The 14575-nt window shown below is 24.7% G+C and overlaps 1 protein-coding gene across 2 annotated transcripts in view; it reads right to left on the reverse strand.

Moving 5' to 3' along the window:
- The window catches only part of LOC117177244 (syntaxin-6), a 22304-nt gene extending 9264 nt beyond the window's left edge, over window positions 1-13040 (reverse strand). Inside the window, exons 1-5 of one of the 2 annotated variants that reach the window (XM_033367826.1) lie at window positions 12742-13040; window positions 6624-6820; window positions 4424-4518; window positions 4286-4345; window positions 3354-3586 (exon numbers count right to left, since the gene is read on the reverse strand). In XM_033367826.1, the coding sequence (XP_033223717.1) occupies window positions 3354-3586; window positions 4286-4345; window positions 4424-4518; window positions 6624-6820; window positions 12742-12776 (620 nt within the window). In that variant the 5' untranslated portion in view covers window positions 12777-13040. The remainder of the gene's footprint in view (window positions 1-3353; window positions 3587-4285; window positions 4346-4423; window positions 4519-6623; window positions 6821-12741) is intronic. The other variant, XM_033367825.1, reaches the window with a different exon arrangement.
- Between the last annotated feature and the right edge of the window lie 1535 nt (window positions 13041-14575).

Here is a 14575-nt window from a genome sequence, read left to right on the forward strand (position 1 = left end):
TTAAAAATTCGGAGTATTGAAGATTATTTCTATTTAAAAATGCAAATTTACGGCGAAAAAAATTAACGAATCCTAACATTTGTTTAAATATTAAATCTTCAGCGATAATTTATGATTTCTTATTACATTCTTGTTTTAGCACCACAATTATCTATAAAAAACATTTTATAATAAATTCTTTTTTTAGTACCACAAACATCTATAAAAAAAATTCTGAAAGCTTTGAAAAACTATAATACAGAATATTCTTAAATATTTTAGCACTATCGATTAATTAAATAATTAAATAATACCAAAAACTTCATTCTGACATAATTAATAATTTTTTGAATTTGTCTCTAAAGTCCATGAATCAGTCTAATAATTCAATTTTTTATTTTATCCGTTTAAACTTAAAATTCAGTGTAAATGTTGCATTTTCAACAATATAGAGAAATTTTAAGCCAAATAGTTGATTTTTAATCAAGAAGATTAATTAACACAAAAAATACTACTTATCAACAAAATACATGGATTTTCAACTACGTAGCACAAATTTTCAACCAAATAGTTGAATTTTTAACTGAAAAAGATCAATTTTCAGCAACAATTGCAGTAGTTAAATTTTCAGTTAAACAATTAATATTCAACCAAAGAGATGAATTTTCCATTAAAATGATGGCATATTCAATTGGAATTTCCAGTAGAAAAATTAAATTTCATAAAAAAATTTTTTTTTTAAAGTTCAAGTTTCAACGGAAATAGTTAAATCATCAGTTCAATTAAAATGACGAACCTACGTCCAGAATATTAATTTTGAACAAACGAATTTAACTCTCAAACAAAAAAGATTTTATTTTAATTTTTGATGAAAAATAGTTGAATTCAACAAAAAATACGAATTTCCAATTAAATGAGTAAGTTTTTAACCGAAGATATGAATTTGTTACTAAAATGATGGAATTACAACCAAAAATAATAGTTTTTAACAAAACTGATTTTTCAGTCAAAAGAGAGAACAAAATTAGAGCGAATTTTCAACTAAAGCAATGGTTTTTTAACTAAAAGCGAACAATTTTTAACCAAAGTAGAAAAGTTGAGTTCTCAGTCAAAAATTTAATTTTTTACAAAGAAAAGAAAACGAATTTTCAACAATACAATGCATTTTCAATTAAAAATACACTATTGCCCATCAAAAATTGAATAGTTAATTTTTCCGTTGAAAAATGAATTTTAAACTAAAAGGATCAATTTTCTATTAGAATGACGAATCTTTAATTATAATAATTGAATTTTCAACGAAAAAGACCAATTTTCAACCAAAAACATGCATTTTCAACCTAGAAGACGATTTTTCAACTAAAAAAATATAATTTTTCAACCAAAAATTGAATAGTTAAATTTTTAATTAAAAAAAATAATGTACAACTAAAGAGATACATTTTTAACTAAAATCTCGGAATGTTGAAAAATGGTTAGTCAACTGGAATCATTAATTTCTTATTACAAAAATTAAATTTCGGCCAAAGAAAAGATGAATTTTCAACGAAATACCTCATTTTCTAACCAAAAAGATTAATTTTTTACCAATTAGAACGAATTTTCAACCACAGCAATGGTTTTTTTTTAAATTAGAAGTGAACAATTTTTAACCAAAAGTAGAATAGTTGAGTTTTCAGTCAAAAAATTAATTTTTTAATTTAATTTTTTATAGTAACTGAATTTTCTACCAAAAAAGACCAAATTTACGACCAAAAACATGCATTTTCAACCAAGAAGAGTAATTTCTATCAAAGGAGACGAAATTTCAACTAAAAAAATATAATTTTTAAACCAAAAGATGAATAGTTAAATTTTTTGTTAAAAAAAATTATGTAAGCCAAAGAGCTACATTTTTAACTAAAATGTTGGAATGTTAAAAACGGTTAGTCAACTCAAATAGTTGATTTTTAAAAAAAAGTAATTTTCTGTCAAAGGAAAGATCAATTTTCAACAAAATACCTCATTTTCTAACCAAAAAGATTAATTTACTAAAAATTAGAACGAATTTTCAACCAAAGCAATGGTTTTTTAACTAAAAGCGAACAATTTTTAACCAAAAATAGAATAGTTGAGTTTTCATTCAAAAATTAATTTTTTTATAGAAAAAAACGAATTTTAAACAAAATACATGCAGTTTAAATTAAAAAATACATATACTGCCAAACAAAAATTTAGCAGTTAATTTTACCATTAAAAAATTAATTTTATTCTAAAAAGATGAAGTTTCAATTAGAAAGATGAATCTTTAATTATAATAATTGAATTTTCAACTAAAAAGAAAAATTTTCAACCAAAAATATGCATTTTCAACCAATAAGACTAATTTGTATTAAAGAAGGCGAATTTTTAACTAAAAAAATATAATTTTTCAACCGAAAATTGAATAGTTAAATTTTTATTTCAAAAAAATAATGTACAGCCAAAGAGATACATTTTTAACTAAAATGTTGGAATGTTGAAAAAACGGTTAGTCAACTCGAATAGTTGATTTTATATTTAAAAAATTAATTTTCGGCCAAAGAAAATATGAATTTTTAAGAAAATAGCTCATTTCACAACAAAAAAGATGAATTTTCAATTAAAATTATGAATCTTCAACCAAAACAGAAGTTCAACACGAGTTTAACTTTCAACCAAGTAATTGCATTTTTATTAAAAAAAAGATTAATTCTGAATAAAAAGTGTAGAAGTAGATATTAAAAAAATAAATAAATAAAAAACAGTGGAATTCCACAAAAAAGACGTCTATTAAACTCGACTTAAATTATTAACTAAAAAAGATTTATCAGTCAAGAGAGAGAAAAAATTGAAAACAAACTGTTCAATTTTCTATCAAAAAGATGAATTCTGAGCCAACAAGAATAATTTTATAAAAAACAACGAATTTTCAATTAATAAAATAGAATAGTTAAATTTTCAGTTAAAAAAATTAATTTCAAACAAAAAAATACAACTAATTTTCACAAAATTGTTAAATACAATAATATAAAATATAAAGATTCCTTTACAAATGAAGAATGATTGTTATTCAATTTTAAATTATAATTTAAAAAAAATTAGGCCCGCTCTCTCAAAAATTCTTCGATTAAAAAAAAAAATCACTGAATATTTCCCGGTTTTTCCAGGGATATAAAAATGTCCTGACAATTCCTGGTTTCGTTACACTACTTTTTTACATAGGAATATAAAAATCGTATTTTTTTCGAAAAAGGCCAAACAGATTTTTTTTCAGTCTTAAATTGTCCGTGTCATTATTGTGACACGATCTTTTTTTGTTGATATTTTTGACACGATTTTTTAAAATTTGAAAATTACATTAAAATCAAACTCACACTGCCTGTTCGTCGAGTTCAGAATTTATTTGTCTGGAGACAGTCTTTAGTGTGTCGATGCTTTCTCCGATCATATCGAGTTGCTCATCCTGTTGATGCATCATTGACTGTTGTTGATGCATCGTTGAGTCCAAAAATTGTCGATTAGGACTATCGATTTCATTTTCTAATTTGCTGTATTTTGTCGTGCCATGATTGACTGGCACTCGTGCAGGACTGTTATCCAAAAGCGGCTGAAAAAAAATCAAACAAAATTCATTTAAAAAATTGCCGAAAGCTGATTAAAAATAAATCGAGAATTAGAAGCTGGTATTATTTTTGTGATTTTAGTTTCATAAGATGAGTGGAATCATGTGCACTTCGAAGTGTCGATAAATATGAGAACAGAACGATTTAGGCCAATTATTCGCCTTATTATCGTTGACTTTGAACGCGAATTAAATTTAAGACTGATAAATGATTCAATTAACGCGAACGGATAAATGGATTTTTTAATACACTGAGAGAAGGTTAACATGTATTTGATAAATGTTAGGATTATTATTATGGAGAAAATAGCTTTTATTTAGTAAATTGAAATTATGGTTAAAATTAGTATAAAAGCAATTTAGTAATGAAGATTTTAGAGTAAATTACTTTATTTACTGCACGAACCATTTTGGACATTTTTTAATGTCGAGTTGAATTTCCAAGTGTAATTTTGTGCGAGTTTAAATTGGAAAAAAACTCAGGTTGTGAAAAGAAGTGACAAGTTTTTGTTGTCATCCTGAAAGATTCAATGATCAGCTGAGTTACGTCAGAAACGTAGATAATGTAGAGATCGTGTTGCCCTCCGAAAAAAATTTTCAAAGAGTGGGAAAAACAAATTTTTCATGTTAAAATGTATAACTGAAATGAGAATATTTTTGGCTTTTTAAAATATTTTAGATTACCTGTCTTGCAGTACGATCTCGATCACGACCTCTGCTCAAATTCATCTTGTCTTTCATAATCTAGAAAATTATAAACATAATTATTTTTTACTCCTGATCCCGTTCGATGGCCATATTTATTTTTATTTAAAAAATTACCTTTACTTCGTCACGGGTTTGTTCAATGAAATGCCTTCGAATTGTTAATTCTTTGTTGTCAATTTTAAACTTTGATGGATTCTTTTCTACGATACGTGTTGAAAATGTTAAGGTATTTTATGAATTGAAATTTTGAAGATAACGTGTTTTAAAAAAGAGTGATGTAGATATCGTTCCGTTTCACCGAAAAATAATTTAGGATAAGAAATCGGTGAATAATAGTTAACATTAGAAATAATAAATTAAAGGTTCAATATTTTAGATTTGAGGATTTTAAAAAGGTTTTTGAAATTTTAATGTTTGCAGAGTTCACAGTCCAAAATAGGAGAACTAGGATGATTTTTAAAAACAAAATAGGGAAATAATAGGATAATAAATTCAAAATAGCTGGTTTATAAAAAAATTAATGTTCAACTTAATATTTAAAACACTTTGAAACACGAAAAGTTGAATTCTCAACCAAAAAGGTGATTTTTAACCAAGAAAGGGGAATTTTGAACCAAATAGTTTAACTATAAAAAATGTATTTTCAACCAAATAGGTAATTTTTCAAGCAAACGAGACGAATTTTCAACAAAATAACTTCATTTTAATTCAAAAAGATTACTTTTTTAGAAGACAGTCGGATTTTCAACAAGAAATGTTGATTTTTCAACAAAAAAAGTCGATTTTTTTTACCTTAAAAATAATTTTCAATTAACAATGATAAATTTTCTAATACACAGTTGAATTATAAAAAAACAATTTGAACCAAATAGTAAAAGTTTTAAGCAAAAGAGACGAATTTTCAATAAAATAGTTACATTTTTAAACAAATAGTGGTATTTTTAATCTACAAAAATGAATTTTTAACCACATGGTTTAATTAAAAAAAAAGATTAAACTTCAACAAAAACAGTTCCATTTTCCATAAGCGAAAACACGATTTTTTAAAGGACAGTAGAATTTTCAAAAGAAAAGTTTATTTTCAACTAAAAAAGTTGATTTTTTAATCAAAAATATGAATTTTCAATACGAAAAAGATTATTTCTTGTTCAAAAATACAATAGTTTATATTTTAACCAATTAAATTTTTATTTATATTCAAAAAAGTTCCATTAAGCTATAATAAAGACGAATTTTTAAGAAAATACTTGAATTTTTCACTATATAACTAAATTTAAAACAAAAATATGCATTTTTAACAACAAAAAATGAATTTTTAGCAAAGTAGTTTAACTTTCAACCGAATAGTACAATTTTTACCCAAAAACGAGGAATTTTATAGAAAATACTTGAATTTCTTAACTAAAATATAGACGAATGTTTTAAAAGACAGTTGAATTTCCTACAAAAAAGTCTTTTTTTCAACCAAAAAATATGACTTTTCTACACGTTAAAAAATGAATTTTTAATCCAAAAAATTTTGAGTGCTTAGGAAAAAATTTAATAGTGGTTACTTAAACCAAAAATATTTTTATTTTAAATAAAAAAACAGTTGAATTCAACTACAAAAAAAAACGAATTTTCAACAGAAGACAGGAATTTTCAAAAATTTAATTGCATTTTCAACTAAAAAGAGGAATATTTAACAGCAAAATTGTTTATAAAATGTATAGTTCAACTAAAAATCAAGTAGTTGATTTTCAAGCTAAAGAAACAAATTCTTTAAAGGTCAGTCACATTTTCAACAACAAAAAAAACATTTTTATACCAAAAAGATGACTTTTTTTACACATAGAAAAAAAGAATTTTTAACATATAAATCTTTTTTCTTTGAGAAAAATATAAAAGGTGATATTTGAACAAAAAAAAAAGATTATAATTTTAAATCAGAAATAGTTGAATTGAACCAAAAAAGAAGAATTTGCAACAAAATACAGATAAATCTTTAAAACATAAATTAATTTTTATTAAAGTAGTTAAGTTTCAACCAAGTAGTTGAATTTCGAACGAAAAGAGATTTCAATTTTAAATTTAAAAAAAAAACAGTTCGAAGAAGAAATGTATTCAACAAAACAGTTGAATTTTCAAGCAAATAGTCGAATTTTCAACTAAATAGTAGAATTTTTCATCAAAAGCGAAAAATCGATAAAAAGGGGAAGTTTCTTGGAAATAGGGGGAACAAGAGGAAATCTTAAAAATTCACATAATGAGTAGTAAATTCCAAGATTCTAAAACAGTAAAAAAAAACGATAAATTTGAAATATGAAAAGGATATAAATAGTATCGTCTAAATCTTCAAGGTCCCATTCAATGGACCTGAGAGAGTTTCGAAGCTCGGTGGTGGTCCACTCCAATTCTTCCCGGCAAATCGGAAGCCCTGAACCTACCGTTGGGGTTGTGACAGTGACATTCTGCAATTCCGCCCAACGACTGTAGAGACCTCTCGTTTTATTCAAAGCTTTGCTCACCTCGCTAAAATGATAATTACTCTCTTCATAAATCAACCAAAATAATAATAAAAGAATCTAAGTTTATTCCTTCATTATTAAACCATTTATTCATACTAATTAATATTATTAGATATTAATTAATATTAATAATAAATGAAAAGTTTGAGCACCATGCAATTGAACAACTTAAAATTAAATTCCATTAAAATGTGCAATTTTCAATTTTTATAAATTGAACAGTCAAAGGATTTCTGGTTAAAAAATATAATTCCACAGAATCATTTTCACTGCTCTAAATTAAAACTAATTCTACTTTTTAACACATATCGATACAAATTCTAAAAATAAAACAGGAATAAGAAGTTGCCCCGTCAACGTAATAAAAATTATAAAAAAGGAAAAATGGCCTCTTCCAATTCAGAAAAAAATTGAGAATCGAAATTTCCTCCCTTCCAATTCCGAAAAAAAAACCCAATACCTTATCCCTTCTAACTCAATAAAAATTCTAAAAATAAGGAATGGCCTCTTTAAATTCAGGAACAAAATAAATAACAAAATTTTCTCCCTTACAACTGTAAAAATCTTTGAAATAAAACAATTCCCCCTTCCAATTCGTAAAAAAATTGAAAACCAAAATTTCTCTGTCTTCTAACTCAATATAAATGTTAAAAATAAAACATTTTTCTTTTCCAATTCAGTACAAAATTGAAATTAAAACGTTCCCACTTGTTACCTCAATAGTAAAAGTACCAAATTTAGAAAGGACTTGAAATTTTCTCCCTTTGAACTAAATAAAAATGTTAAAAATGAAACCTTACTATCTGCGAATTCAGAAAAAAGATTTAAATTAAAAAGTTCATTCTAAAAATATACCAAATAGAAAAAAATTGCCTCTTCCAATTCAGGAAAAAAAAAATAACCAAAATATCATCCCTTCCAACTCTATAAAGATCAAAGAATAAAGGATTTCCGTCTGCAATTCAGAAAAAATGGCAAATAAATCATTCTTCATCTAAGCCCAATGAAAAGGTAAAACAGAAAATTTGCCTCCAGTCCAACTCAATTAAAATCTTAACAAAAATTGTCCTTTTTCCAATTCATAGAATATTAAAACCGAAATTCCTTTCTTCTCAACTAGATACAAATATTAAAAAGATAACAGTTCGGTTGTTAAACGAAGGAAAATTAAAAGAAAAACTTTCCTCATTTCAAATTCAATAAAAATTTAAAAAATACAACATTTTCTCGTATTCGACTCCGTAGAAATGGAAAAAATAAAAAAGTTCCTATTTCAATTTGGAAAAAAAAATTAAACAGCAACATTTCTTTTTCAATTTTAAGTCGTTTCAAAAGAATAATTGTTAAATTGTTAATGCTACATCTAACTTCAACATTTTCACTTTAAAATAAAAAACCGTTTAAAATGGAACAGTTAAAATTTTAACGTGCAAAATTTAAATTTAGCACTCTAAAATTTTAACGATTCAAGGCTTTTCTATTTCAAACATTTAAATTAATAATTGTTAAGTTTTTACTACTTGATTTATAATTACTCATTTTAAATTAACAGTAAAATATTACAAAAGATAAAAAAAATGGTTCTTCTTTTTAATTAAAAAATTTCAAATGGAATGGGTTAAAAATGGAATATTTTAGACTGAAAGAATATTTGAATAGGACCTGAAATTAGTTTAAAATTGAAAATAGTTTATAAATTTTCAATCGGACAGTTCAATTTTCAACATTAAATCTGTAATTGTTTATTTTTTAATAAATTTCCAATCATCTACAGTTCAGTTTTAAATATTATTACATAATTTAATTTACAGTTTATCAACTCAAAACGTTTTTTAACTAAAAGTTTCAAATTCAAAAGCTTTTAATTTTTAATTATTTTAGTCTTCAAAATTGCATTTTAAAGTTCTTTAAATTGAAAATGTACGCTTAAAAATGAAAACCTACAATTGAAATTTTTCTGAAATAAAATATTTTAAAATTACGCACTACAAACTAAATAAGTTCATAATTGCACTATATCAAGTAATATAAAATTTATGATATTTGAAATCACTGGAAAATAAATTCACTGTCATTTTCCGGTTTTCCCAGTATAGCAAAATTCCCGATTATTTCCAGGGGTTTCCGGCCCAGTGACACCAAACAAGCAGATTAATCACTAGGTTCTATATATGAAGTACTGACAATGCAAAGTAATTATGCAAATTGTTGAGCAACAATCATATAAATTAAAATCGAGATAGTGTAATTCACGACAATTTTCGTCTAAACATTTTTTTTATAGAAATAATTGCAGATTGTCTGTAATACTCAAGGATAATTAAAATATTGTCAATTTCTGAGCAATGGATAAAAGCAAATCAAAGCATTCATTCTTATCGCCATTAAGACATAATATTTTGAAATGAAAATGTAACCTTATGCCATCACATCGATTATATTCACTTTTTTGTTATAAATATAACTACAGTTTTTTCTGACATAAGGAAATATAAGATTAATTTTTTTTCGAATGTCTAATTGCTTAGTCATAAATGAAAATTAGAACTAAAGTTGACAAGACAAAAATATTTTTTATTGTGAATAAAATCATTGTTAAATTCTGCAGTACAAAAGAAAAACAATAGATTATTATTCTGCTTTTTAGTTACATTTAATGACCAGCAGGAAATGCACGCGCTCGAATTGCGCGTTTAGATACCTGGAATATTATTTCATAATATTAAAAGTATAATTAATCATTTCGAATTGAAAGCGCTTGAAATAAAAACAAATTGTATGGAAAAATTTATTTTGAAAAAGGGCCTTATTTGGAATGAAATGAAAACGAATAGAACTTGCATAATTTCTACATAAAATCATTTAAATTTGAATAATTTAAAAATTTAATAAAATTGAAAAGTTTTTAATTAGAAGCTCTCAAAATTGAAAATTTTCATAAAAATTGTACAATTTTAGATTAAATGTTTGAAAATGAGACAATTTAAAATTAAAAGGAATTAAAATTGTATTATTTCTAATTAGAAGCGTTCGAAATTGAATAACTTGGAACGTTTGAATTTAAATATTTTTTTATTTGAAGCGATTAAGATTTAACAATTTAAAATTTTAAACTGAATTGAATTCTTCAGAGACAAAACTTCTGAAATTCTAAACATTTTAACTTGTTATTACATAAAAAAATTGCTATTCAAATTTTAAACCTTTTAAATTAAATTATTGTAAACAGTCGTTAAGAGTGAAGTAATTTAAGTGGGAAACTTGAAAAATTAGAAAAATTCGACTACGCAAAATTGAAAACTAAACGAATCCAAAGTTCATTTTAAACTGCAAAAAGTTTTAATGATCAAGAATTGTGATATTCAAACTTTTTCATGCTCAACCCCTTTAAAATACCAATTATTTTAAGTCAATTTAAATCGTTCAAAAATTTTTTTTTCGAATTGTTGATTACACTTTCAGAATTCAACCAATTCAATTAGAATTCAAAATTATGAAAGGAAAAAATTGACAATTCTGCGTTAAATGTGAAAACTCAGAACTCTAAAATTGTAACCATTAAAAATTAATCAAATTAAAATTTAATAATTCTGGAGGCATTTAGTTCAAAATGTTTTAATTAAAAATTCTTAAAATTGAAACTTTAACAACAATCAAGTCTTTAAATTTGATATTCTACGATTTCGAAGAATTTTAAAATCCAGGCAATTTTGTACATTTAAAATTGAAAATATAAAATTTTTTAAGAAGATATGTACATAAATTATTAATAAGTATCATACAAAATATTTCGAAAAATAATCTAGGAGATTTTAAGGAAATTTTTTTAATTGTTCAGTTTTAAAAATTGTTAAAATAACTTAATTATATCAAAAGATATTCAGACCTTTTAGAAATATTGAAAAGATTCGAATATAATTTAAATCTTGAGAAGAAATGCAGATTTTTTAAGATTACAAAAAAAGCTTTTTAAGAATTTTGAAGGATTTAACGAGTTACAAATAAAATTTCAATTTTGCAAGGTAACTAAATTTTAGAAAAAGTTTCAGTAAGTTTAAGAGGTATTTAGAATCTGTAAAAATATTTTTAAATAATTTAAAAACAGAAAGAATTTCAAATTTTTCTTAACAAAAAGCATATTTTTGAAGATTTCTAAAGAAAGTTTTTTTAAGAACCTTAAAAGGTTTCAAGAGAATAAAAAAGGTTCTTAAAATTCCTGCGAAAATTTAAACTGACTTGATGAATTCAACTGTTTTTTATTTAAAATATAAATCATTTTTGGTTGAAATATCAATTATGCATTATATTTTTCGTTGAGAAATGGTTGAAAGTGAACTTTTCTGTTGAAATTTGGTCTATTCTTGGATGATTTCGATTGTTTTTTTAAATTTTAAATTAAGACTTTTTTTGGTTTAAAATTCAACTTTTTGTAAAAAATTTGTCTTTTTGGTGTGAAAATTAATCTCTTTTATTTGGGAATTACACTGTGTAGTTGAAAATTCGTATTTTTTGGCTGAAACTGCAAGTGGTTAAAAAGATTTTTTTTGGTCAAGGATTAAAATAATTTTTTAAATTAAATAATCATCATTTCAGTTGAAAATTCATCGTTTCGGTTGACAATTTCACTTTTACGCTGAAAATTCGCTTTTTTTGTAGAAAATTATTCTTCTTAGTAGAAAATTCATATTTTCTAATTAAAAATTTGAACATTTTGTAACAATTTCTTCTATTTTGGAAAAAATGTAATATTTTTTTATTAAAAATTGAAACTGATATTGTTTTTTGTTTCGTTTAAGAATTCAACTGTCTTATGGAAAATTCGTCTTTTTTTTATTCAAAATTAATCTTTGTTGGTTAAAATTCCACTATTAAGTTAAAAATTCGTATTTTTTATTTAGAAATGCAACTGGTTACAAATATTTTTTGTTTGTCGAGAATTCCACTACTTTGTTAAAAATTCATTTTTTTATATTAAAGATTAATTATTTTAGTTGCGTATTCATCTTTTTTGGTTGAAAATGCAAACTGGTAAAATTATTATTATTTTTTTTGGTTGAGGGTTCAACTATTGTTTTTAACATTCGTATTTTTTAAATGAATACAACTTTTTTATTTAAAATTAAAACTTTTTTTTTAATTCTACTTTTTGTTGAAAATTCGTATTTTTTGATTGAATATTAATTTTGTTTGGGTGAGCATTTCAGTATGTAGTTAAAAATGCGTATTTTTTTCTAAAAGTCAAACTGGTTAAAAAAATTTTTTTTTTCGAGGATCCAACTACTTTTTTAAATTTTCATTTTTTTTCCGTTGAAATTTAACAATTTCGTTTGAAAAATCGCCTGTTTTCGTAGAAAATTTCTTTATTTCATTAAAAATTAATATTTTCCGTTAAAAATTGAACTGTTTTGTTGGTTGAAAATGAACTTTTTTTCTCAAAAATCTTACGAAAATTATATTTATATAACTTCAAAAATAAATAAACTTAAAAAATAAATAAAATATTCTAAATTTTTATTTTTTCTATTAAAAGTCAGTTTCCCCTTAAAAGCCGAAACTACATGCGAGCGATTGATGCTGATATTATTGAACTGTCACATTGTCAAAAAGTCGCAAAACAAAAAACACTATAAAGTTTTACTAATTACTTTGCTTATCATTATAAACAAAAACACTAAACAGTTTTCAGATCGCACACAATAATAATACATTCTACTTCAAGAAAAAGTTAAGCCTTCGGTGTGAAATAAAAATATGATGAAAAAGTTTCCACCATTATCTATATCGACAATATGTATATACGTCTAAAATTGATTTATCAATTTATCATTTCGATAAGATAGTCTATCGAAAAATAGCAATATACTGTCAATATAAAGACGATCTGAGACACTAAAAAAATCGCAAAATAGAAGAAAGAAAACTCACTCTTTGACGACAAAGAACGGGTCCTCAAGCGTCATTCCTCCCTTGAATTTTAGAGGGGCGGCCTTTCTCGCCGTCTGAAGGCACCCTCGGAATTCTTCGGCCGCGATTTGCTAATCATCGGTGGAAATTCAAGAATCCTGCCCGCCTCGTAGATTATTTTATTCATACATTCGTAAAAAATTGACACTTTGACTTGCGCTCGTTGCCCCTCCGCCGCGACGTCTTTTTATTATGACGTTAGCTCTTCGCTGGCCCGAGAATGACGATTGAAAGTAAGCCGTAAGAAAGACTTTCTCCAGGAGCCGATCGCAGTGCAATATTGATCCTGGCGGTCGCGAATTTCTGCGGTCTGTCTGCCGCGGGTCCTCGGAATTCTCGGCACATCCTCGTCAATTTTCCCCATTTAAACGTTGACCATTGGTGAATTTAAATTTGCCACTTAATTCGTATTTTGGCAACACTGCATTAGGTATTTCAGGTGTGACGTCATCTGGCAAGATGTCTGCATGCCGAGGGCCAAGCAATGGTACCAATTGCATGTGACAAAATTTAATTATTTAGATAAACGTTGCAAAAATGATTTTTCAGGATAAGTTACAAGAAATTATTATTGATTTTATTATTTAATTCAACAGATTTTCACAAATAAAACATAATATCTTAATACATTTATGTTGTTTATTCAATATACATTTCTTTGGTTTAAAATAAACTATTTTGATTAAAATAATTTTTTTCGTTGAAAATTAATTTTTCAACATAAAAATTGAGTATTTAATTTCAGATTTCTCTTTTTTGTTTAAATTTAACTGTTTTTTATTTAATATTAAAATCTTTTTTGGTTGGAATATCAAATATTCAATTTTTTCTTGAAAACCCACCTTTTTTGGTTTAAAGTTATACTGCTTTGTGAAAAAAATTTGTGTTGAAGTTTCATTACTTTAGTTTAAAATCCAACTCTGTGGCTGAAAATGTAACTATTCTATTAAAAAATTCGCTTCTTTTTGGTTGACATTTTTTTTTGTTTTTTGCAAATTGTATATATTTTTTAAAAATTGAATTTTTCTTATCTGAAAATTTCACTATTCCTTTTTTGATTGAAAATTTATTTATTTAGTTGAAAATTTAAATACTTTGTTAAAAACTTGTCTTTCTATAGTAGAAACTTAATCTTCTTATTTGAAAACAAATGATTTTGTATGCAAATTTGAGTACAAAATTTATCTTTATTAGTTGCAAATTCTACTATTTAGTAATGAAAAAGCAAGAATGTTATGAAATCATGTAATTTGCATTTTTTTCAGTAGACAATAATGTTATGTTTATAAAAGTCATAAATACGCAAAAAAAAGTGACAAGTAATTAAAATATTAAATTTCTTCTCATTAAACTGAATAACTTACTCTCTTATTTTTTCTTACAAATGAGATATAAAATTTGATGAATAATTTGTATAAAAAAGCTATTTTTGATTTATCAAATCTAAATTTTAGCAGAAAATACATTAATTGTATATCAGGATATACATAAGTAATGGCTGGTCGTACAAAAAAATATCACGAGAGTGAAAGGTTTCATTTTCTTTTATAGATTAATAAAAAATTAGGAGAAAATCCATTTTCTTAATTGAGCATGTTTATTAATAACAACATTTATAAACAATAAGGGTCAGATGTCGAAAGAGCTACCCAAGATAACTACATTCTTTATGGTAAAATTAAGGATACAAAAAAAGGTAATCGCTAATAACTTACAATTTGTGGCTTTTAGGGGAGGGTATGTTTATAAAAAATGAATTGTTTATAAGGCAATAAATACTTAATAGCTGGTCGTA

Source organism: Belonocnema kinseyi, chromosome 7 (genome assembly GCF_010883055.1).
Source record: "Belonocnema kinseyi isolate 2016_QV_RU_SX_M_011 chromosome 7, B_treatae_v1, whole genome shotgun sequence".
Lineage (NCBI taxonomy): Eukaryota > Metazoa > Arthropoda > Insecta > Hymenoptera > Cynipidae > Belonocnema > Belonocnema kinseyi.